Source organism: Chaetura pelagica, unplaced genomic scaffold (genome assembly GCF_000747805.2).
Source record: "Chaetura pelagica isolate M959 unplaced genomic scaffold, ChaPel_1.0 scaffold112, whole genome shotgun sequence".
Classification (NCBI taxonomy): domain Eukaryota; kingdom Metazoa; phylum Chordata; class Aves; order Apodiformes; family Apodidae; genus Chaetura; species Chaetura pelagica.
Window position 1 is genome coordinate 3,197,446 of NW_009952798.1, and position 22,002 is coordinate 3,219,447.

At 57.3% G+C, this 22,002-nt stretch overlaps 2 protein-coding genes across 2 annotated transcripts in view; one reads left to right on the forward strand and one right to left on the reverse strand.

Moving 5' to 3' along the window:
- The first annotated feature begins 33 nt into the window (after nucleotides 1-33).
- LOC104386310 (proactivator polypeptide-like) lies at nucleotides 34-5,072 on the forward strand. The gene is given in 13 exon segments (XM_009994894.1): nucleotides 34-204; nucleotides 481-558; nucleotides 660-785; nucleotides 994-1,185; nucleotides 1,753-1,896; nucleotides 2,021-2,089; nucleotides 2,386-2,493; nucleotides 3,871-3,960; nucleotides 4,071-4,254; nucleotides 4,377-4,588; nucleotides 4,591-4,725; nucleotides 4,841-4,948; nucleotides 5,037-5,072. Coding segments are annotated over 13 exon segments (1,653 nt in total).
- A 1,887-nt stretch (nucleotides 5,073-6,959) lies between these two features.
- CDH23 (cadherin-related 23) overlaps nucleotides 6,960-22,002 on the reverse strand; it is a 188,905-nt gene continuing 173,862 nt past the window's right edge. The window contains exons 41-68 of the mRNA XM_009994895.1: nucleotides 21,628-21,837; nucleotides 21,358-21,465; nucleotides 20,804-20,906; nucleotides 19,848-19,973; nucleotides 19,556-19,759; nucleotides 18,874-19,332; nucleotides 16,302-16,418; nucleotides 15,560-15,784; nucleotides 15,306-15,475; nucleotides 14,922-15,059; nucleotides 14,645-14,764; nucleotides 14,073-14,256; nucleotides 12,994-13,205; nucleotides 12,276-12,470; nucleotides 11,928-12,038; nucleotides 11,610-11,739; nucleotides 11,168-11,431; nucleotides 10,879-11,040; nucleotides 10,531-10,787; nucleotides 10,182-10,279; nucleotides 9,970-10,090; nucleotides 9,784-9,863; nucleotides 9,438-9,478; nucleotides 9,085-9,145; nucleotides 8,634-8,763; nucleotides 8,427-8,549; nucleotides 8,118-8,231; nucleotides 6,960-7,286 (exon numbers count right to left, since the gene is read on the reverse strand). Coding sequence (XP_009993197.1) covers nucleotides 6,960-7,286; nucleotides 8,118-8,231; nucleotides 8,427-8,549; nucleotides 8,634-8,763; nucleotides 9,085-9,145; nucleotides 9,438-9,478; nucleotides 9,784-9,863; nucleotides 9,970-10,090; nucleotides 10,182-10,279; nucleotides 10,531-10,787; nucleotides 10,879-11,040; nucleotides 11,168-11,431; nucleotides 11,610-11,739; nucleotides 11,928-12,038; nucleotides 12,276-12,470; nucleotides 12,994-13,205; nucleotides 14,073-14,256; nucleotides 14,645-14,764; nucleotides 14,922-15,059; nucleotides 15,306-15,475; nucleotides 15,560-15,784; nucleotides 16,302-16,418; nucleotides 18,874-19,332; nucleotides 19,556-19,759; nucleotides 19,848-19,973; nucleotides 20,804-20,906; nucleotides 21,358-21,465; nucleotides 21,628-21,837 — 4,590 coding nt within the window. The remainder of the gene's footprint in view (nucleotides 7,287-8,117; nucleotides 8,232-8,426; nucleotides 8,550-8,633; nucleotides 8,764-9,084; nucleotides 9,146-9,437; nucleotides 9,479-9,783; nucleotides 9,864-9,969; nucleotides 10,091-10,181; nucleotides 10,280-10,530; nucleotides 10,788-10,878; nucleotides 11,041-11,167; nucleotides 11,432-11,609; nucleotides 11,740-11,927; nucleotides 12,039-12,275; nucleotides 12,471-12,993; nucleotides 13,206-14,072; nucleotides 14,257-14,644; nucleotides 14,765-14,921; nucleotides 15,060-15,305; nucleotides 15,476-15,559; nucleotides 15,785-16,301; nucleotides 16,419-18,873; nucleotides 19,333-19,555; nucleotides 19,760-19,847; nucleotides 19,974-20,803; nucleotides 20,907-21,357; nucleotides 21,466-21,627; nucleotides 21,838-22,002) is intronic.

Sequence of the window (22,002 nt, forward strand, 5' to 3'; positions counted from 1 at the left end):
GGGGGTGCTGTGCACAGAGGTGGTCTCGGGGAGATGGGGGGGCTGATGGTGGTCTCCTCCCCTCCTTCTCCTCCCCCAGCCGTGGCCAGCCCCCTCCAGCAATGCGGGGAGCGACCAGAGGACTGGTGTCGCGACGTGGGGACAGCGGCCAAGTGCGGGGTGCTGGAGCTGTGCCGGGCCACCGTCTGGGACCAGGACCTGGGGGTAACTCTGCTGGGATGGGGACTGGGATCCTGCCCCAAAAACCTGGGGCTGGGGATGGAAGAGTCCTGGCCTGATGCTCTCAGATCATCTCTGAGCTCTCTCAATGGTCCTGTGGAGAGTGGCAAAAACGAGAGGGTGGGGAGAGAGGTGATGGTCCCAGGATAATGAAAGGGTGTCCCTGGGGCATTCCCACCTTTGGCGGGGTGTCTTGAAGGCTGGGAGTTGGGGAGCAAGGCTGGGTGCTGTGCCAGCATCCGAGTCCATCTCCTCTCTCAGCAGAAAGGGATCCCGTGTCACCTGTGCCAGATGGCGGTCTCTGTGGTGGGCAAGATCCTGCAGGACAACCGCACTGAGGTGGGTCATGGTCCTGGGGGGGCTGAACTTGGGGCTGGCGTGTCTTCCCCTCCTCACAGCATACTGTCAGCCCAGCCCTGAACTCTCCCCTTGTCCCTTAGGAGAAGCTGAGGCTCTTCTTGGATAAGAGATGCCAGTACCTGCCATTCCAGGACTGGTCTGTCAAGTGCAAGAAGATGGTGGACACTGGTGTCCTCATCCTCACCCAGCTGGGCAAGCAAGTGATGGTAACTGGCAGGGGACCTCCTCTCTTCCCCCCCCAGGGATTTGTCTTTCTCCATGGTTTGGGAATATCTGGTGGGCTTGCAGGGCAAGGGAAACTCTTGGGAAAACACCTCTGTGGGGAGGAGATGGGGATGGAAATGTCTAGTGGATGGGGAGGAGCAGGGTGATGGGGCAGTCATGGTCCCAAGCCAGGTCCCTTTGCTATTCCAGTCGGACCCAAAGGTGGTGTGTGGGACCATCAAGCTGTGCCAGTCTCCAGACAGCCCTACAGGGGGGGCCCTGAAGTTCCAGAAGCCACCACCAGCCCCCGCAGGCTCTGCTCAGGACTTTGCCGACCTGGTTGTCCCCTTCATCGCCAATGTGCCCCTGCTGCTCCATCCCCAGCACCAGCCTCGTGGCCAGGCCCAGGTACTGAGGCACAGGCACCAGTGCCATCCACGGTGCTCAAGGGCAAGAACCCCCTGAGCATCACCTGTCTAACAATAATCCAGAAAAGGTGTATTAAAAATGCTGCTCAGCTGAACTGGGGTCTCAGCAATTTGGGGCATTGCAGGATGCAGGGAGGGGACCAGGAAGATCATAGAGTCCCAGACAGGTTTGGGTTGGAAGAGACCTTAAAGACCATCTAGTTCCAACCCCCCTGCATGGGCAGGGACACCTCCCACCAGCCCAGGTTGCTCCAAGCCCCATCCAACCTGCCCTTCAACACTGCCAGGGATCCAGAGCTTCTTTGGGTAACCTGAGCCAGTCTCTCCCCATCTTCACAGTGAAGAATTTCTTCCTAATGTCCAACCTCGATCTGCCCTCTTCCAGTTTAAAGCCATTAACCCTTCTACAAGGTGCTGGCCAAAAAACCTGCCCAGTTTGCCAGTGGAATTGAAATCCCAGCCCTGCAAAACCAAGAGGGCAGTGGCAGGGTGGGATTCTAGGGGGGGTTACCTATGTCCCCCCACCTCTGTTGCCCCACAGGAGCTGGAGGAGGTGTGTGAGGACTGTCTGCAGCTGGTGACAGCCCTGCAGCTGGAGCTGGGGACCAGCACTGCCTTCACCAGGGGGCTGGTGGCCCACACCGAGCGGGCGTGCGAGGGCCTGGCCCCCCGCCTGGCACAGCGGGTAAGGACACATCTTTGGCAGCCACCTGCTTTTTTTTTGGGGGGGGGCAAGAGGGTGCTGGCAGGGTGGTGGGGTGTCCCCCCTTGGGAACTGATGCTGTCTGCTCCTGTTTCCCACCTCACAGTGCAAGCACTACCTGGCTCAGTATTCCGACACGGCCACCCGGCTGCTCCGGCACCTGGTAAGCAGGGATGTGGTTGTCCAGGGATGGGTGGAGATCCTGAGGGCACATGGGGCCCTGCTTTCCTACCAGCAGGATCTTATTTTAAAATTAAACTCACTGCTTTTTATCCTGCTGTAATTCCTTTTTTCTTTTGTATTTCTGTTTGTTTTCTTCCTCTTGCCAACGTTCCGTCCCAGCAGGCTGAGGTGAGCGAGACCTGCACCCTGACATGGGGAACTCTGTGTGTGTGGAGGGGGGGTTATGGGCTCACCCTCCTGGGGGCAGGGGGGTGATACCCACCCAAATGGAGGTGTCTGTGTCCCCAGGACCCAAGGGAGCTGTGTGGCCACCTGGGACTCTGCTCCTCCTCCTCGGCGCTGCCCCTGCACACCCTGCTCACTGAGAAGATGGTGCAGGTCCTGAGCACCCTGGGGGTAAGTGGGGAGAAACCGCGCCCCCCCTCCTCCCCCCCCTTAAAACCCAAATGCTAGGAAGGGGGAAGCCTTATTTTACTTTTTTTTTTTTTTTTCCCTCCACCATGCCCACTTTTGTGAACTGGGGACTCAGAGAATCCCAGACTGGGTTGGGTTGGAAGGGACCTTAAAGACCATCTAGTTCCAACCCCCCTGCACAGGCAGGAACACCTCCCACCAGCCCAGGTTGCTCCAAGCCCCATCCAACCTGCCCTTCAACACTGCCAGGGATGGGGCAGCCACAGCTTCTCTGGGCAACCTGGGCCAGGCTCTCACCACCCTCACAGTGAAGAATTCCTTCCTAAGACCTACTCTAAACCCACCCTCTTCCAGCTTGGAACTGCTGCCCCTCCTCAGCCATTTCTGAAAACACTGTCCAAATTTCAGGCAGAAACTGACTGGAAACTTCTGCTTCCTAGCATGTGGTACTTACCTTCATCAAGGAATCATACTTGATTAATTTAAAAAGGACCTCAGGAAGCTGCCCTGAGCAAGCATAAAAAGTGCCTAAACTAGCCTGGAAACTCAGGTTGGGTGGCAAAAAGATCACGAGGCATTTCATGTTGCAGTTGCTTTGATGGCAGTTCCTAAGAAGAGTAATTCTTTACTTTTTCCCAGCTTGCAGACATTTTTTCCATTATCTGGACTTGTTCTTTAAAAATAAACAAATTCAATCCCTCTGAATCATGCAGAAGCCATTGAAAATCACACCCAAAATGCTAAACTTTCAGTCTGCAAAGACAATGACAAAAGAACTCTTGATAAAAAGCAGACTAGACATCATGCTTGTTTACCAGTGTCCTTTCTCTGGCCACATTAGGCACCTATGTCACCAATTTCAACAAACCTGGGACTATTCTCACACACTAGGGAAAAAAAAAAAAGAAAAAGAAATCTTTGCTTATTTTTGTTCCCACTTTGCTCAGCACCCTCCTTGCTCCTGCACCAAATGGACCTCACTGTGTGACATGACTCCCGCAGCAACAATTCAAGAATATGATATGAAATCCCTGATTCTGTGTCATTATTTGCATCTAGAATGTATTATTTAGGTGGTGGGGTTGACCATCACTGATTTGAGGTCAGTCACTTGACTTGACAGGTTCCCTGCTCCCTTTCAAGGCCCTGCAGACACCTCCCTTTCCTCAAAGTGTCTCCCCCCACCCCCCCTGCCCTGCCCCATCTCCTTCTCACAGTTTTAACACTGATAAATTGAAATAGAAAAGAAAACACAACCCCCAACAAATCTGCCCTGAGGTTTCACATGCTAAATGGAATGTCTTTCATGGGGGTGATGTCTGGGCAGGATGAGGGGGGTCTCTTATCACCTTGTCCCAGCAGGACTGGGAAGGGACCAGGCCTTTGTGTGAAATGTGCCAGTTTGCTGTGAGGGCAGCAGAAAGCCTCCTGGAGAACAACATGACAGAGGTGAGACCTGGGAACGGTGGGGCTGGGCAAGGGAGGGCAACGAGGTCTGTGTGTGTGTGGAGAGGAGGGTGGGAGGTCTCCCCATCCCTCCAGCCACCTTCTCCTGGCAGGAGCAGCTGGTGGATGACATCGAGAAGGTGTGCTACATGCTGCCCCACAGTGTCATTGAGCAGTGCAAAGACTTTGTGGACTCCTATGGCAAAGCTGTGGTCATCATGCTGCTGGAGGCCACCGACCCCACAGCTGTGTGCACCATGCTGCACTGCTGCCCCCACCACGGGGAGCCCCGCACGGGTGAGTTGATGGGTACCCTGGTGCCTCCCCAAAACAACCCAACAAACTGAAAATACTAGGTCCCCAAGGGAGCCAGGTGCTGGGTGTGGGGTGTTAATGGTTGTGTGTGTGTCCCCCCCAAGGGGCTGCTGCTGCTGCTCTGGAGCAGCTGGGGGTGGGCGCGGGGTCCTTCTGCAACGTCTGCCAGGTGCTCATCACCTACTTCGACAACGAGCTGCTGAAGAACGAGACGCTGGAGGAGCTGGCTGGTGTGCTGGGGAAGGGCTGCGAGCTGCTGCCCAGCCCCCTCACCGACAAGGTGAGATGGAAAGGGTGGGATGGGGCACCCCAGCCTGGCAGGGACCCCTCTCCCCCCCCTCCTTCAGCCCTCACCCCCTGTCCCCTCGGCAGTGCGAGGCGCTGGTGGTGCAGTACGAGCCGGCGGTTGTGCGGCTCCTCGTGCAGGTGTTGGACCCTGACTTTGTCTGCACTGTAAGTGTCCCCTCCACTCTCCTGGACACCTCCCTGGCCAGACCTGTGGGGTCTTCTTTTCCTTGTATTTTTTTCTACCCCCCCCCTTCCACTCTCTTCTCCCTTCGCAACGCAGAAAATCAAAGCCTGCGAGGTGCCCCAGGAGGACCTGCTGGGCTCAGACCCCTGTGTCTGGGGCCCACAGTACTGGTGCAAGAACATGGCCACGGCTGTTGAGTGCCACGTAAGTGTCACCCACGTGTGTGTGTGTCCTCCCCTGGGTTGACAGGGTGCCAGAGGGTCCCTGCCATCCCTCCCTGTCCCTCCCACAGGCCGTTGAGCACTGTCGGCGTCACCTATGGAACTAGGAGCCTCCTTGTCCTGCTGCTCTGGGTCAGGATCCTGGACTCTCTTCCCTGGGGATGCACCTGTGCCCACGGATGGCAATGGCATGAGCTCACTGGCCTCACCACCCCGCTGGGGGCTGTGGGGTGCTCCAGCCTCCTCTGCCCCACTCCCTTTTCCACCCCTGGGGCTTGGATTTCCAAATCAGATTAAGGGACCTAGTATTTTCGGGACTGGGGCGTGTGTGTGTGTCCACCTTGATGTCTCCCAGGGGGCCTGCAAAACCCTGCCATCCTGCCTCATCCCCATCTTCTTCCCCACCATCCCCATCCCAACATGACCCTCTCAGAAAGCCCAGATCCTGGTAGGTGGATCCAACCCCAAGGGCTGGGATGGTTCCTGCTGCCCAAACTCTGACTTCCAGCTCCCAGCAGCCTCACACTGGAGGTTCTGGGGAGCCCACCCAGCCTGGGGTGGCTTCATATTTCCTTTTAATTTTATTCCTCCCCGCCCCTTAGTCACCAAAGTGGATTAAATTTACCACCAATGCCCAGCTTTGCATGACAATGGCAGGACACATTTATTTTCCTCCGCAGCCAATTGCTGGAGGGAGATGATGCATATTTGAAATATCCCCTGGACAATAAAAAAATGAGGGAGTTTGGAGGAAAAAAAAAAGATTTCTTTTCATGCACACACACCTGCTGGGGGTGTGTGTGTGTGGGGTTGTCCTGTGGTAGCAAAGAGGGGCGTTGGGGGTGATGCCTGTGACCCCCAGTCCTGAGTGTGCACGGGAGCATCTCATCACAAATAAACTCTTCCCGTGAGCCCAACTGGTTTTCTCCTTCTTCCTTTTCATCCTGGATGGGGGTGTTGGGAAGGGGAGGGAGGGTACAAACCGGGGGTGGCAGGTTTAATGCTTACATCCAGGGTGCAGGGAGGTTTGGGAACGGTGATTTGGGGGAGGAAGGACAAGAGCCAGGGTACCCAAAGCCAGAGACAGTGTATTTCTGAGTCCCGTCACAGACCGTGCCCGAAACTCTCCACAAGGGGAACGAAGAGAAACAAACCCACCCACCCACCCCACCCCTCAGCGAAGGAACAAACCCAAAAGCAAGGGAGAAGGGGAAAGAAAAGGGCAGAAAAGGACCTGCACGAGCACATCCCCAGCCAGAAGCCCCAGTTATTGTCAAGTCTCTTTTTTTCGACAGCACAACACGTTTTGGTAAAGCCAAAAATGGAGAAACATCTTCACTTTGGGTTGGGTTTGTTTTAGAGGCTTTGGGGTTTGTTTTGGTTTTTTTTTTTAGTGGTTTCTTTATCATTATTAATTGTTATTATTTGGAGGTCTTTCCTTGCCGGAAAGGTGATGTTGATGCTCAATGGAGTTGGGCCAGCACTGCCCTGGCCCTGTGGCTATGGTTGAAATGTGATGGCTGCTTTGTCCCCAGCCTGCACCTGGGGCTGCTGTGGTGGCACATCATCATCATCTGCACCTTCCCTGCACCTTCCCCCGCCTCTCCAGCCTGGACTCCTTGGATTCATTTAGCTTTTCCTTTTTTTTTTTTTTAAAAAGGTGTTTTTTTAAAAAAACAAAACCCTCCTTTTAATTATTTTTAAATAAGAAAAATTAAAAAAAAATTTAAAATAAAATAAAATCATTAATGCTTTCATGGTTAAAAGTGACAGGTGAGTGAAAGCAAACGGGTCCTGAGAGCCCTTTCCCAGAGCCAAGCTCTCCCAGGCTGTCGGAGCCAACGGTGCTGGTTGACCTGGATTCCTTCTGCAGGAGAGAAGTGGGGGGGCCAAGAACCAGTCTCGGGGTGTCCCCAAGCCCCCACCACAGCCCCCCCAGCTCCATGCTTTGCCTAGAGGAGGACCATCACCACCAGCAGCACCATCACTGCTCGTCATAACTCAGTGATCTCCAGCGGGCTCTCCATGATCACCTCCCTCATCTTGTGCAAGGGGGTGGACTTGGCCGACTCGGTGCGGGCGTTGGGGTCCCCGTAGCCCCCACAGTCGGTGGTCAGAGTCTCCAAGGAGCGACCCAGCACCTTCTGGTCATCTTCAGGCAAGCTGTTGAGGTCAGAAGCCAGCAGGGTGCCCGTGCTGCCATGCACCACGTGGATGCCGTCAGGACCTTTCAGCTCCACCGGTTGTTTGTGTCGGAAGCGGAGGCTGCCTTGGCCTGGGCTGTGCTCGCCTTCCTCCTCCTCCAGCTCCTTCTGGATCAGCTGAAAAAAAAGGTGCATGGAGGGGTGGAGAATCACCGCTGCGGCCAGAGGAGAAGTTGGCCTCCCTGCCTCTGAACTTCCTGCAGTGCTGGAGCTCAGCGGGAGGGATGGGACTGTCCTTTTCTGGAGCAACCTCAGAATATGGTGATGAGGATCACCAGCTCCAGCTGGGTCATTTGCTCATCAGGTGGGTGTCCTGGCTCAGGCACTGGCTGCCAACTGGGTGATGGGTCTGGCAGCAGCCGAGGCCAAGGAAGGGTTTGGACCAGGGGTAGGATCTGGGGTTGTATGAGGGTGGTGGGGCAGGAGGCAGACAAGGAAAGGAGTGGAGGAAAGGTTAGGTGAGCTGGAGGAGGACAGAGGTGAGGAGTGATGGGGGACAGAAGGGCTGAAAGGAATCTCCCATCCCACTGCTCTCTCCACGTTCTATCCCCCCATGAAGAAGGTTGTGGCAGGAGCTGCTTCTTTCCTCTGGCACCAAAACCCTCTGCCCCACATTCTATCCCCCCATGAAGAAGGTTGTGGCAGGAGCTGCTTCTTTCCTCTGGCACCAAAACCCTCTGCCCCAGCCTTTTTGTCTCAAAACTATGCAGGGAGGAGCAGAAGGGAAGGAAGACGTCCACATGTCTGCAGGGACCTGCAGCTAAGAAGCTTGGCAGGCTGGCTGCCCCTTTTGCAGGCAGATGAGGTGGGAGAGACCAAAGGAGAGGAGGAAGCTCAGAAGAAACATGGATGGGGAGGTGGGGGTCAACAGAGCTGGGGCTGGGAAGACACACTGCATCCCAGAGGGCACAACAAGCACCTCCCCAAGCCCATGCACACCCTGTCTACCTCCGAGACCGAGGAGCGGTCCCCCTGACTGGAGGTGGCCTTAAGCACCATCCGCTGGGCAAAGAGCTTTTTCAAGCGCATGTAATCATCCAGGACCACCTTCAGGAGAGAGCCCTGGGTGGAGGGGGAAGAGAGGAGGATGGGTTACCCAAGGGAGATGGGTTGGTTGGGAAGAGGCCGGCCCCATCCCAGCGTGTTTTTTGGTTTTTTTTGGAGGAACATCACCCTCTGGGGCTGAAGCTGTGAACCTGGAAGCCAGAGCAGTAGGAGAAGGCCTCTTGTTGGAGGATGCCCACGCTCATCGCTCACCTTGATGGGTCCCTCCCGCATGATCTGCCCCAGCTTGGCAATATTGTCATACTCCTGGATGGCTGCCCGCAGGTAGCGGTCATCCTCGGGCTTGGCCGCCGAGGGTTCCCTCCCGAAGGTCCCCTGTGGAGGAGAGAGTGTCTGAGGAGGTGCCACAGGTGCTGGGAGCATGAGGAAGGTGTCCCAGGTGAGGGGCTGGTGGCTCACGTGGGTGCGGGCAGGGCTGTTCCAGAGGTCGGTGATCTCGCTCAGGTTCTCCGGCAGGTCATCCTCGTGCTCTGCTTGTGCTGCCAGCTCCATGTTCCTGCAGAAGGGGTCCAGCCACACCGGGTTGGCCCTGCCCAGAGGAGAAGAGCAGCCCTCAGTGCCAGCCAAGAGCAGCTGAAACCCCAGCAGCATCCCTCATCCCATCCACAGCCTGGTTGCTGAGGTCCTGCTGCCCCATGCAGACGTGAATTTGGCTGCTCTGGATCTTAGATGTGTGGTGGCACCTGCCCCTTGTCCCTGCTTACCCCCTCCAGCTCAGCCAGTAATGGCAGGGTTGGAGTCAAGGAGAAAGCAGGAGGTCTTCTGGTTTTGCTCTCTTGGGAGAAGCTTTGTGATGCTGCAACATGCTGTGCCACACGAGGTGGCACATGAGGTGGAGGAGACAACTCACCCATCAAAGGAGTACTTGTTGGTGTTCGGCATGTCCATGATGTCCATGAAGCCTCTGTTTCCTGGGAAAGGCAAGGGTGGGGGGTTATGGGATGGCCCATGGGTGGGCTGAGCCACCAGCCAGCCCACCTGCAGGCACAGGGGCCACTTCTTCATCTGTGAGGGCAACTTGGTGACCAAAAAGTCCCCAAGCTGGGATGTGCCCGATACCCCAGTGGCTGGGTGCTGGAAAAGCCTCCCACCATCCTGCCTGGCTGGGCAGGGTCACTTCCAATTTCCAGTGTCCCCTCTCCCGTGTCCCCTGTGCCCCCTCTGTGCTGTTCATGCAGCTGGGAGACCCCAAACTCTGCTCACCCGTGGAGCCAGCCACGATGGCTTTCAGCTTCCTTTTGTGCCTGTGGAGGAAAGACAGAGGCTCAGGGAGGAAAATAAGGAAGGTGCTCAGAAGAAGAGAGGACACAGCTCTGCAGTGGCCCAACAACCAGCTCCTGGATCCCTAAGGATGTCGAGCTTGGCAGGGAGAGGCGCCATTGGTATTAAACCCATTATATTTTGGGGGAAGAGGGGCAAATTTTGGCCCCAGGTTGTGCCCCACTGCGGGTGTTGGGATAATGATGCCCTCCTTGGCCTGCTGGCACCACCACAAAAAGTGCCTCTGGGGACATTGCAGCCATTTGGGCAGAGCCTGAGCGTTACTCACACTGTGCGGTAGTACCAGTTCATGAGGATGAAGAGCATGGCTGCCAGGAAAAGCAGGACAGCCAGCACGATGATTGCCATCTGGGGGAGACAGAGGGGTGGTGGCAACCTCCAGCACCCAGTGATGGGCACCTGCCCCACATCAATTGGGATGAGAAGGGATCTTCAGGCCCACTTGGGCCATTACCTGCAGAGCCGAGAGGTCATCTGGGGCCCGAGCGGTGATGGCGGGCTGCACGTCCAGCACGTTGTAGTTCCTGAAGAGGTTCCTCAGCTGCTCCTTGTTCTCATCTATCATCTGAATCACCCTGGGAAGAGAAGGAGTGCTTGGCCATCTTGATGTCAATGAGGGCTCGGTGGGCCAGGTGATGGGCCCAGGTGAGGGACCAGGTGACGTACCTCTCCACGTCCAGGATGCGGTTGGTTTCCCTGTTCACCACGTGGATCAGCAGCTCTGTCTGTGCAAAGTTCACCCGACCTTTCTTGTCCACATGGAACTGGGGAGAGACAGCAAGGTATGCAGGGCAAGAGGAAGTGTCCTTTCATGGGGCACCTCTCAAGCGTGGTGCCCCAAGGTGTGCTCATGTGGCCTGGCATGGAGTCAGTCTGGACCCCTTTGAGGGCTTAGAGACCCCTTAAGAGCTCCAGGGTGTCTACTATTTAGAAAGGGCACCCTCAAATGAGACCTCCCAAGCAGCATGGGAAAGGCTACCTACCCCTTGAAGCAACCTCAGAGGTGGATGGTTACCTGCACGTCATCCGTGTTGACGATGGCACCCGTGATGTTGGAGAGCAGGCTGATGAACTCCTCCTCAAAGTGCCTGACCTTGTCTGGGATCTCGTTGATGATGATTTTGACCCTCTGGTCATCCCGAAGTATGTAAATCCCCACGATGGCTGTGTCGTTGTGGCCTGCTAGGTCGGAGGCCATGATGTCCACCACAAAGTAGCCAGGGTTGTAGGCCGTGAAGAGGTCGAAGGTTCGCAGGATCCCGTCAAGGGTTCCTGGGGGGAAGGATGGTTACAAGCCCAGGATCAGTGACCACGACCTCTGGCCATGACCCCGTGCTCCTGTGGGTTAACGTGGTTAACCCACCGATGCTGAAGATGTTGGCCACTTCCTCAGAGTCGTTGGAGTGCTGCTTGATGTAGCGGATGCCCAGGATGTTGTACAGGACCAGGCTGTTGTTGCCCACATCGGCATCCACGGCCACCACTCTGATCAGCTCTGAGCCCACCTTGGCGTCAGTGGCGACCCCTTTGAGAGAGAGACGGGACAGGGACCTGGGGCTGGGCTGGCTCTCACTGCTCCTCCATTCACTTGGATTTTCCCTGGAGAATCTCCATCTCCTGGTGCCCCCTCCCCAGCCCCTGGCACACCTTACCCGCTGTATACTCCGACTTGGTGAACTGGGGGGACTGGTCATTGATGTCATCCAGGAAGATCCGCACCTCCTGAAGGGTCAGGTCCTGGCTGAGGTCCCAGAGCTGGGCACTGCCCTCCTGCTGGTCCTGAGGAGGGGACCAGTTCCTCTGGCTGGAAGCTTTGACAATGATGGAGTAGTATGGCTCCTTCTCCCGGTCCAGGTCTCGCAAGACCTGCAGCTTCCCCTCCCGGCTCAGCTGGAAGTTGCTCTCCTGGTTCCCAGCTAAGCATAAAAAGGGAATCCCAGTTAGTCCCCTTTGGGCTCGGCAGGTCTGAAATGCCACCTTTGCCCTTGCCCAGGTCAGACAGGCAGTGAGAGGAGGATGGCAGCAACTGAGACCCTCAGCAAGGGGTGTGGAGGGGAGGTAGGACTGCCCATCCCCTCCCTGCTCAGCACCCACCTGCTATGAAGTAGTAGACGATGGCGTTGGAGCCCTCATCTGCATCCACTGCCCCGGTGACATTCCCCACCAGGGTGCCAGGCAGGGAGTGCTCAGGGACGGAGAGCACCTGGTACTGGGGACTGTCCTTCTGCCAGAGACCCCAGGAGAAGAGAAGGTTATGACCCAATGTTGGCTTTTTTTCCCCCCCCTGCTTTGAAGGACCAAAAGCAGACACATCACATCACACTCCCCGCTCTGGTGACGTTCAGCTTCATCTTGCATCCATCCCCATCCCTGCTCCCCCTTTGTCCCGTTCCCTCCATCCTGGTGCCTTACAGGTGGCCTGAGGAAGAGGGGTTCATTGTCATCGATGTCATCGAGGGTGACCTGGAGGGGCTGCATGGTCTCATAGGCTGGCTGGCCCTGGTCGCTGGCCACAATGATCAGCTGGGGAGAGAGGCAAAAAGTGCCATCCTGGGCAAAGCCATGTGGGCCAGGAGACCCTGCTGAGGGTGCTGGAGGATTTTTGAGGGGATTTAACAGAGAGTTTGCCCTCCGGGATGCAACTCCCCAGTGGCACTTGGCAACCACCAAAGTGAGACCTTCGGGATGCAACAGCTGACTCCATCCCCACCACTATCACCCCAGGACCACCCCAGGACTACCTCCCCTGGGCATGCTCACGTTGTACACTGCCTGCTTCTCCCGGTCCAGTCTCATGGCCGTCTGGATCAGCCCGCTGACTGAGTCGATGCTGAAATATTCCCAGTCTTTGCTCCCCACCCCAGTTTTCAGCAGGCTGTAGAGCACCGCCCCGTTGAGGCCCTCGTCTTTATCCGTGGCGTAGACCTCGTAGACGTTGGACCGCAGGGGGATCTCCTGCTTGGCACAAGTCCCACCTCAGCCCCCGGCGTCATCCGAGCTCCCTGCTCCCCCCCTGCTCCTCCAAACTCCCTCGTATGGGGGTCAGCAGGTTTCTGCTGCCCAAAAAACCTGGCAAGGTGGAGCCATGGTTCCCCTCTGGCAGGGCGGCTGCTCCATGTGCACGCTGAGCCAAGCCTGGTTCCTCAGAAAGGAGGAACATCTCAAAACGTCAGCCTTTTGGGCCTTGTTTATCAACAGGCTCGGCACGCAGGGACTGACCATTTCCTCATTTTATATGTTCCTGGGTTTCTGTTCCCCAAAGCTACCCCAGCATCCACCATCCCACCACCTATGGAGACCACGGTTGTTGACCATCCAGCCCCAGGACCCAAACCTTGTCAAATCAAGGTCTTGTTTCATCCCCAGTGGGGATGAAGGATGATGGAGATGGAGGATGGATTTTGCCAACCAGTAGGCAGGATCTCTCCCAGGCATGGTGTTGGCATTCCATGACCCTGCTCCTTCTCCAGAGCTTTACCTCCTTGATGTGCAGGATGGTGCCATTGGGTGGGCGGACAAAGACGGGGCGGTTGTCATTGATGTCAATGACCTCCACGTGGAGCATGGTGGTCCCCCAGAGAGGAGGGTGCCCCTTGTCCGTGGCCACCACGGTCAGGTTGAACCTCTCGTAGGACTGCAAGCGCCGCCGGGTTGTGATGAGCCCAGAGACTTTATTGATCTTGAAGGCCTCTGGGGGCAGAAAAAAACACATCTCTGGCTCAGGACACTTGGCACCAGATAAGTGACTGTTAGAAACCAGTTTACCAGCTGAAGCAGACCCCTCACTGGTGGGAAATCCCTGTGATGGGATGATGGAGCAGAGCTGGTTGCCTGAGGACAGGGGTGTGGATGCTCTCAGGGTGCCATTTTAGAGCTCTCCTGCCCACTGCTGCTGCAATTGCAAGGGCCCTGCTCCCAGGCCACTCCTGGTCCTATTTGCCTCCTGTCCAGCTACACAGGGCACTGGTCAGAGAAGCCCATGGCTCTCAGGAAGATGAATTCTCTGCCACTTCCCTCCACATTTATGCTGGTTTTTGCTGGGTTGCCATCACTCCTCGGCATGCAGAGATATACCGGACTTCAGGCACTAGAACTATCCACCAGTTGTGGCTACCCCCCTTCCTGAAAGTGGTCGAGGCCAGGTTGTTTGGGGTATGGAGCAACCTGGTCTAGTGGGAGGTGTCCCTGCCCATGCAGGGGGGTTGGAACTATACGGTCTTTGAGGTCCCTACCAACCCAAACCAGTCTGTGATTCTAGGATAACCTCCAAGACCTTCTTGGCTTTCCTCTAAAGCCTGCAGTGATGTGCTCCAAGACACACAGACAGCCCTGCATGGGTGGGGGAGATGAAGAGGATCAGCCAGGACTGCAGGACAAAGGCAAGCAAAGCTGTCACACGCCACACCATGAGGAACTGGGAGCTGTGGAGCAACACTGAAAGCCGCACGAGCACAACCTCACTCCAAACCAGCTCTGGCTTGGCCCCGACATCTCCTCCAATTGCTTCCCACGGTAGCCCTCCTCCCTGGGGAGCAGTTCCCACTGCTGGCACCCCACCTGCTCCAGGGCCCTCGATGCTGTAGGTCACCACACCGTTGTCCCCTTCATCCAGGTCGGTGGCAGTCATGGTGATCACCGACATCCCCGCCGGCTCGTTCTCATAGACGCTGGTGCTGAACTGGCTCCCGCTGAACTGGGGCCTGCAGTCATTTATGTCCAGGACTCCTGCAACAAAGCACAGCTGGCTGGGTGACCTGAGGCTGGAGACAACCTCACAGGGGGCTGTACCCCTGCTGTGACCTGTGGCTCTGCTGCCCTTCCTGCTATTTGTTCAGCTCTGCCAGCCCAGTTCCTGCCTCCAACAATGGAGGCCTGGCCACCCATTCACACCAGAGCACTTGTGGACAATAGAGTCTCCCTCTCCTGCCCCTCCTGCCCCCTCCCCTCTTGCTGTCCCTGTCACACACAGACCCCCCCACCCCAGCACCCACTTCCCCTGCTCTTCCTTCTGCCTAATTCCTGCCCAGAGCCACCAGCAAACCTGCTGGGAGGGGCAGGAAAAAGCCTGAGGCTGAACACCTCCTCCCCAGGGTCCCACACGAGGGGTGGTGGGAGGAGGAGAGCCCTACCTGCACGGAGTTCTCCCGGCGGTTGCTGGAGATGTCCCCAGGGTTATCCCTGGCCACGGCTGTCAGTGTGTAGTGATCCTTCTTCTCCCGGTCCAGGGCTGACAGGATGTAGATGTCACCCTGAAGCACACAGAGACCTTCAGGTGGATCTCATCTGGCAGAGCTGGCACTCGAGAAGGAGCAGAAGGTGAGGCACAGGAGCAAGGCATGAGGTGGGACCATCTCAGCCTCCCCTCTCTTTCCCCCCACTCTGTTCCAGCCTCTGTTGTCTCCTTACCGTGTTGGGATTTATCCCAAATTTGCCCTCTCCATCCCCCAGGCTGTACTGGATGAGAGCAAAACGCCCCGAATCCGCATCAGTGGCCTTGACCCTCAGGATGACAGTCCCCAGTGGCACGTCCTCAAAGACAGCTTTCTGCAAGCAAAGGGAGCAGGCAGGACATGTTGCTGCATCACTTGCTGCTTCATTGGGCAGTGACCAGGGGTACAAGGGTGGGCACAGCTGGACCCAGCACAAGATGTTCCCACTGAGTACATCAGGGGGGATTGATCATCTTCTTCAGATGGTTCAAGCACAGAAGAGAAGGTGCCCCTGAACAACACCCAGCTCTGTTGGCAATGCCCAGCCCCACATGGGCTTGCGAGAGGGAGCCCAGCCCACCTGGTAGGACGGTTGGCTGAAAACAGGGTTGTTGTCATTGATGTCCACTATCTCCAGGTACACGGGGATCTCAGCTGATCTGCGGGGAGATCCATTGTCAGAAGCTCGGATGGTGAAGTTCAGCCACTGTACCTCCTCATAGTCCACCGTCCTGTTGGCTACGACCTTCCCTAGAGGACAGCAGACCCTGAAATGAAAACCCCACCCCAGGACACCAACCCACTGCAGGACCCCCAGCTCCCGAGCCCACTGACCTGCCGACTGGTCCTCGAGGCAGACGTAGCCTTCTGGTGAGAGGTTCAGCCGCTCGTAAGTGATCTGCCCATTGGCACCTTTGTCTGGGTCCACTGCGGAGATGGAGATGAGTGTGGTGCCCTGGGTGGCTCCCTCCAGGATCCTCTCGGTGAAGTAGGTGACCCCGAAGGGGCGGAAGCGAGGCGTGTTGTCATTGACATCCAGGACGTTGACTGTCAGCTTGGCTGTGGCCATGGTGGAGACCACGAGGGAAGAGAAGAGGGCAAGTGAGAGACAAAAAGGGAAGGATGGGGGGAAAGGAGGGTTGTAAAGAGACAAGCGTGCAACTCCAGGAAGCCAACTAAATGAGGTGGTTCACCAAAGAAAAATGGCAATACTCAGCAAAGACACAAGGCCCTGAGCTGGCTGTGGGACAGTCTCACCTACTTCTAGCCTCCTCCTGATCTGTGGGGGCTCTTCTCACACATGGGCCTGGATTTACCAGGGGAAGGGTGGCAAAGGTAATGAAGAAAGAGGTGTCTCCCATGGTACCATGTTATGGACATATGGTCCTCTCCATCCCCAGTGCAGCCCTAGGATGTCTGGGCCATGTGTTAAAGGAGGGCTCAGAGGAGAACCTGAAGCTGCTCTAGGACTGCTCCCACTGGAGATGGTGGTGGCCAGAATGGAGAGGGAGATGGGAGAGAAGCTGTGTTGGTGCTGGTGCTGGCCCCACCCTGCCTGGAAGGAGCCCACCCTTACCGTTGGGCACGCTGACTGAGCGGTCGATGACTTCACTGGCATTGTCATGGACGGAGATGGTGACCTCGTAGGTGGCCACCAGTTCCCGGTTGAGAGAGTTTTTGATCTTCACAGCTCCTGGGAAGCCCAAAAAAACAGAGGTCACAGGCCGTGCCTCTGTCCCTCCCGCCAAGGACCCCGGCAGGCTGGTCTGCACCAGCTGATGGTTGCACCCCCAGCTGAGCTTGCTCTCCTGCCTCTTCCCAAAGACTACATTGGGAATCACAGAACTGGTTTGGGTTGGAAGGGACCCAGCCCCACCTGCCACAGGTGGGGATGCTTTCCATTAGACCAGGTTGCTCCAAGCCTCATCCAACCTGGCCTTGGAAAACACTCGGTAGCTAAGGGAGGAGACAACTTCTCTTACCCTGCAGAGCTCCCAGTCTGCTCTGCCCAGCTAACAGGTTTTCACACTGTCTGAGCCAGGCCAAGGCTTTGGGTTGTGAGGACAAGAGAGCTTGAGAGCCAGCGCTGCTGCTCTCCTGCATGACCCCATCCATCTGAGCTCAGCATCCGCCTGTCTTTAGAAGTCCTGCATCCTTTACAACAAGGGAGTTTTTCCCTTCCCTGGCTCAGCTCTCTGCTTTCAAAAACAGCCGTGAGGAGCTCCTGGCCCACCACCTACAGCAGAGCCCCCCTCCCCACTCCCCTGGAGCCAGGGTGCCCACGTTCAGTTTGCCAAGGCTGAGCAGCCCCCGGCTGCCTGTGGTGGCGATGGGTGGGATGGAGGGAGGCGACGGATGGCACGGAGAGGGAAACAAGCAGAGACACAGAGACAAACCTGCTGGGCTGAGAGCCAGGGAGGGAAGGAAAGGAAAGGGTTAGTGAAGTCAGTTGGATGGGGAAGAGAGGACAGGGCAGGCAGAGGAGGAGAGCGGGGAGGCGGGAGGGGAGCATCATCTCCCTGTGCCTCAGACACCTACCTCCAGGCAGAGAAGAAGAAGAAGAAGCAGAAGAGAGTAGAGGGGTCCGTGCTGCCCGCGCTGCCCTTCCCGCTCTCCTACCTGTCCGAAAATCCACCTCAAATGCTCCTTGCTGGTCGGGCACCAGAGCATCCGTGTCGTCGCGGGCCACGATCTCCAGCAGGTAGTACTCCAGGCGAGGGTGGAGGTCCCGGTCGATGGCGGTGACCTCGGCCACCACGGTGCCAGGGGGAGCTGACTCGGGGACACTGACGGTCTGGATGGGGTTGATGAACTCGGGCCGGCAGTCGTTGACGTCCTGGATGAAGAGGCTGATGGTGGCAGTGCCGGAGAGAGGGGGTGTGCCCTGGTCCACGGCCACCACCGTTAGCCGGTAGGCATCCCGCTCCTCCCGGTCGATGCTGATGTTGGCCACACGGATCACCCCCGTGGTGGCATCAATCAGGAACCTGTCCTGGCCACCACTCTCGATCCGGTAATCCAGCTGCTGGTTGAGGCCGCTGTCAGCATCCGTGGCTGTCACCTGGAGGATGGAGAAGCCTGGAAAGGGGTGACACAGCACTCTCAATCAAGGGTTGGAGGACACCAGCGACAAGCCCCTTGGCTCCAAGAAAAACACCATCAAGCTGGGGCAGCCCCAGTTCCCAAAATTTCCCTTCATCTCCGTCCAGGCCATCTCTGACACTGGGAGCTGGATCTTCACCATCCCAAGGGGATGCCCAGGTCTCATTGCCCAGCCTCACATCCCTAGCCCTTCCCTAACCTGGGGGGCTGTTTTCCCTCAGCCACGCCGTGAGGGATGCTGGCTGGAAGATGGGCCGGTTGTCATTGTCATCCAGGATGGTCACTGCCAGGCTGGCAGTGCTGTTCAGCCCCCCCGCGTCACGAGCCACCAGGGTGTACTCCAGGTGAGGGTCCAGCAAAGCCTCTCGGTCTATCACACGGCCAGGCTTCACCGAAACAACACCTGGAGAAAATGGGAAAGGCCTGGTGACAGTCCCCACAGCTGCCTAGTGGCCCTGGGCTGGGGAGAGGGACCAGCTGAGCCAGCCCACCTGTCCTGTTGTTGATAACAAAGAGGTCCAGGGATGTCTCCAGGAGCTGGTAGGTCACCACAGCATTGCTGCCCTCGTCACCATCCAGGGCTAGGATGGGTCCATTGAGCATCGTGACTGGAGTCCCTGGATAGAAGGACAAGGGTTAGGGAGGGTTGGAGCCTCCTGAAGAACCCCCACCAACCCCTCTTCCCAAGCCCGGTGACACATGAGGGACAGCAATGAATGGATGGAGGAGGTGACAGAATGGGGCCTTGGGGTGGCGATGGGTGGGATGGAGGGAGGCGACGGATGGCACGGAGAGGGAAACAAGCAGAGACACAGAGACAAACCTGCTGGGCTGAGAGCCAGGGAGGGAAGGAAAGGAAAGGGTTAGTGAAGTCAGTTGGATGGGGAAGAGAGGACAGGGCAGGCAGAGGAGGAGAGCGGGGAGGCGGGAGGGGAGCATCATCTCCCTGTGCCTCAGACACCTACCTCCAGGCAGAGAAGAAGAAGAAGAAGCAGAAGAGAGTAGAGGGGTCCGTGCTGCCCGCGCTGCCCTTCCCGCTCTCCTACCTGTCCGAAAATCCACCTCAAATGCTCCTTGCTGGTCGGGCACCAGAGCATCCGTGTCGTCGCGGGCCACGATCTCCAGCAGGTAGTACTCCAGGCGAGGGTGGAGGTCCCGGTCGATGGCGGTGACCTCGGCCACCACGGTGCCAGGGGGAGCTGACTCGGGGACACTGACGGTCTGGATGGGGTTGATGAACTCGGGCCGGCAGTCGTTGACGTCCTGGATGAAGAGGCTGATGGTGGCAGTGCCGGAGAGAGGGGGTGTGCCCTGGTCCACGGCCACCACCGTTAGCCGGTAGGCATCCCGCTCCTCCCGGTCGATGCTGATGTTGGCCACACGGATCACCCCCGTGGTGGCATCAATCAGGAACCTGTCCTGGCCACCACTCTCGATCCGGTAATCCAGCTGCTGGTTGAGGCCGCTGTCAGCATCCGTGGCTGTCACCTGGAGGATGGAGAAGCCTGGAAAGGGGTGACACAACCCTCTCAATCAAGGGTTGGAGGACACCAGCGACAAGCCCCTTGGCTCCAAGAAAAACACCATCAAGCTGGGGCAGCCCCAGTTCCCAAAATTTCCCTTCATCTCCGTCCAGGCCATCTCTGACACTGGGAGCTGGATCTTCACCATCCCAGGGGGATGCCCAGGTCTCATTGCCCAGCCTCACATCCCTAGCCCTTCCCTAACCTGGGGGGCTGTTTTCCCTCAGCCACGCCGTGAGGGATGCTGGCTGGAAGATGGGCCGGTTGTCATTGTCATCCAGGATGGTCACTGCCAGGCTGGCAGTGCTGTTCAGCCCCCCCGCGTCACGAGCCACCAGGGTGTACTCCAGGTGAGGGTCCAGCAAAGCCTCTCGGTCTATCACACGGCCAGGCTTCACCGAAACAACACCTGGAGAAAATGGGAAAGGCCTGGTGACAGTCCCCACAGCTGCCTAGTGGCCCTGGGCTGGGGAGAGGGACCAGCTGAGCCAGCCCACCTGTCCTGTTGTTGATAACAAAGAGGTCCAGGGATGTCTCCAGGAGCTGGTAGGTCACCACAGCATTGCTGCCCTCGTCACCATCCAGGGCTAGGATGGGTCCATTGAGCATCGTGACTGGAGTCCCTGGATAGAAGGACAAGGGTTAGGGAGGGTTGGAGCCTCCTGAAGAACCCCCACCAACCCCTCTTCCCAAGCCCGGTGACACATGAGGGACAGCAATGAATGGATGGAGGAGGTGACAGAATGGGGCCTTGGGGGGCACAGGGCAGCAGGGGGGGCTGCAGCAGCCTTGCAGACCGGCTCGTGGGGCCCAGGCAGGACATCCAGCTAAAAACAAACAGACAGACACATCCATCAGATGGCTGGCACCAGCACCCTGCCACCGGGGGCATCTCCTGGAGGTACCCCAACCCGGGGTGTCCCTCGGTGGCGGGACAGGGAGGTCTTGGAGCAGGGAGCTACATAAATGTCAAGAAGGCTGAAAAAAACCCAAGAGTATTTCTGGCTCTTTGGCTGGGAAATGTCTGCCTGGGCATTGGGACTGGTGTATCCCTAAGCCCTGGAGCAAGGTGGCTCCAGGTGCTGGTGCTGTAGAGGTGGTATCCCATCCCCTGCAGGGATCCTGGGCAAGCTGGTTCCTCAAGGCTGCCCCTGGGACAGACTATGGTCACATCTTGCTTTCTTGCAAACCCCAAAAGGGGTTGATTTTCCTGCAGGGTTGTGCCTGACCTGTGCCAGGAAGCACTTCCACAGGCAGCATGGACCAAAGCCCCTGTCTCTTCAAGACTGACCTCCCCAGGTGGTCAGCAGGAGCCCCTCATACTCAGCATCCTCATCCCACTGACCTGCAGCCTTTCCCTGCTCAGCATTATGTCTCCTCCATGGTGGGCAGGAGACACCTCCCCTTGCTCAGCCCCAAAGGGAGTCATGTCAGGGAGCAAAGAGAGACCTACCCGGGGGTGAGTTCTCCATCACCTCAGCCTGGTAGGAGCTCTGGGTGAAGAGGGGACGGTTGTCATTCTCATCCGCTATGGAAATGACCAGCAAGTCAAAATCCTGAAGGAAAATGAGGACAAGAGGGTGATGACTGCAATGTCCTTTCCATGAGCTCGCTGGAATCCTATGCAACCATGACGTTGTGCTCCCTGGACCACACTGGAGGGTCTGCAGGTCCCCCCACCTTCCCAGCCTGCACCCCAAAGGCTGATGTGTGGGACAACTTGGCAGGGGCAAAAGGATGCTCTGGTGTCAGCTCTTCAGCCCAACTTTGCCCCACCTTCCATGACATCTACATGGAGTCAACATGAGCTGCTAGACTTGCCCTAAACCCTACTCATCCAGTTGTCTCATGGGGAAGGGATCACAGGCCCCCCCATCCTTGTCACCCCCAGATGCTTTTGGGGGATGAAGTTGCCATCAGAAAGGCTGTGGGTAAACACCCCCACCTGCCACCTCCATGGCAGGAGCCCTTTCTCCCACCTTCTGCCCCGGCAGTGTCCATAATTACCCGCCTGGCATTGCGGATGTTCTCGGGGTTGTCCTTCACTGTGACAGTCAGCCTGTACTCTGCCACCCTCTCCCTGTCCAGCGGGCGGTTGACGTAGACAACACCACTCTACCCAGAAAAAAAGGGAGGAAATAAGTACAGGGGACCTGAGCAGCACTTCCCCTGGGGCATCTCCACCCAGGGCAAGAACGTCAGATGGCACCCACGGGTACCCAGGGAAAGCAGGGCTCCAGGTGCCCACCCCTGCATCCCACCCCCCCGGGGGCGTACGGTGCTGTTGATGTAGAAGGTGTTCTCTGTGTTGCCTGAGGTTATGTCAAAAGTCAGGAGAGCGTTGGGCCCCTGGTCCGCGTCTCGGGCGAGGACACGGGTGACAAAGCTGGAGACAGGGGCGTTCTCACTCAGGGTGAGGTTCATTGGGAGGTTGAGGAGCACGGGGTCATTGTCGTTGATGTCCAGCACACGGATGCCCACCAGCATCTGCCAGGGAGAGAAGCAGTGAGGGCACGTGGCACCTGTTGCCATCCCTCCCAGCTTTTTTTTTTTTCACAGAATCACAGAATCTTAGGGGTTGGAAGGGACCTGGAAAGATCACCCAGTCCAACCCCCCCTGCCAGAGCAGGGTCACACAGGAACGTGTCCAGG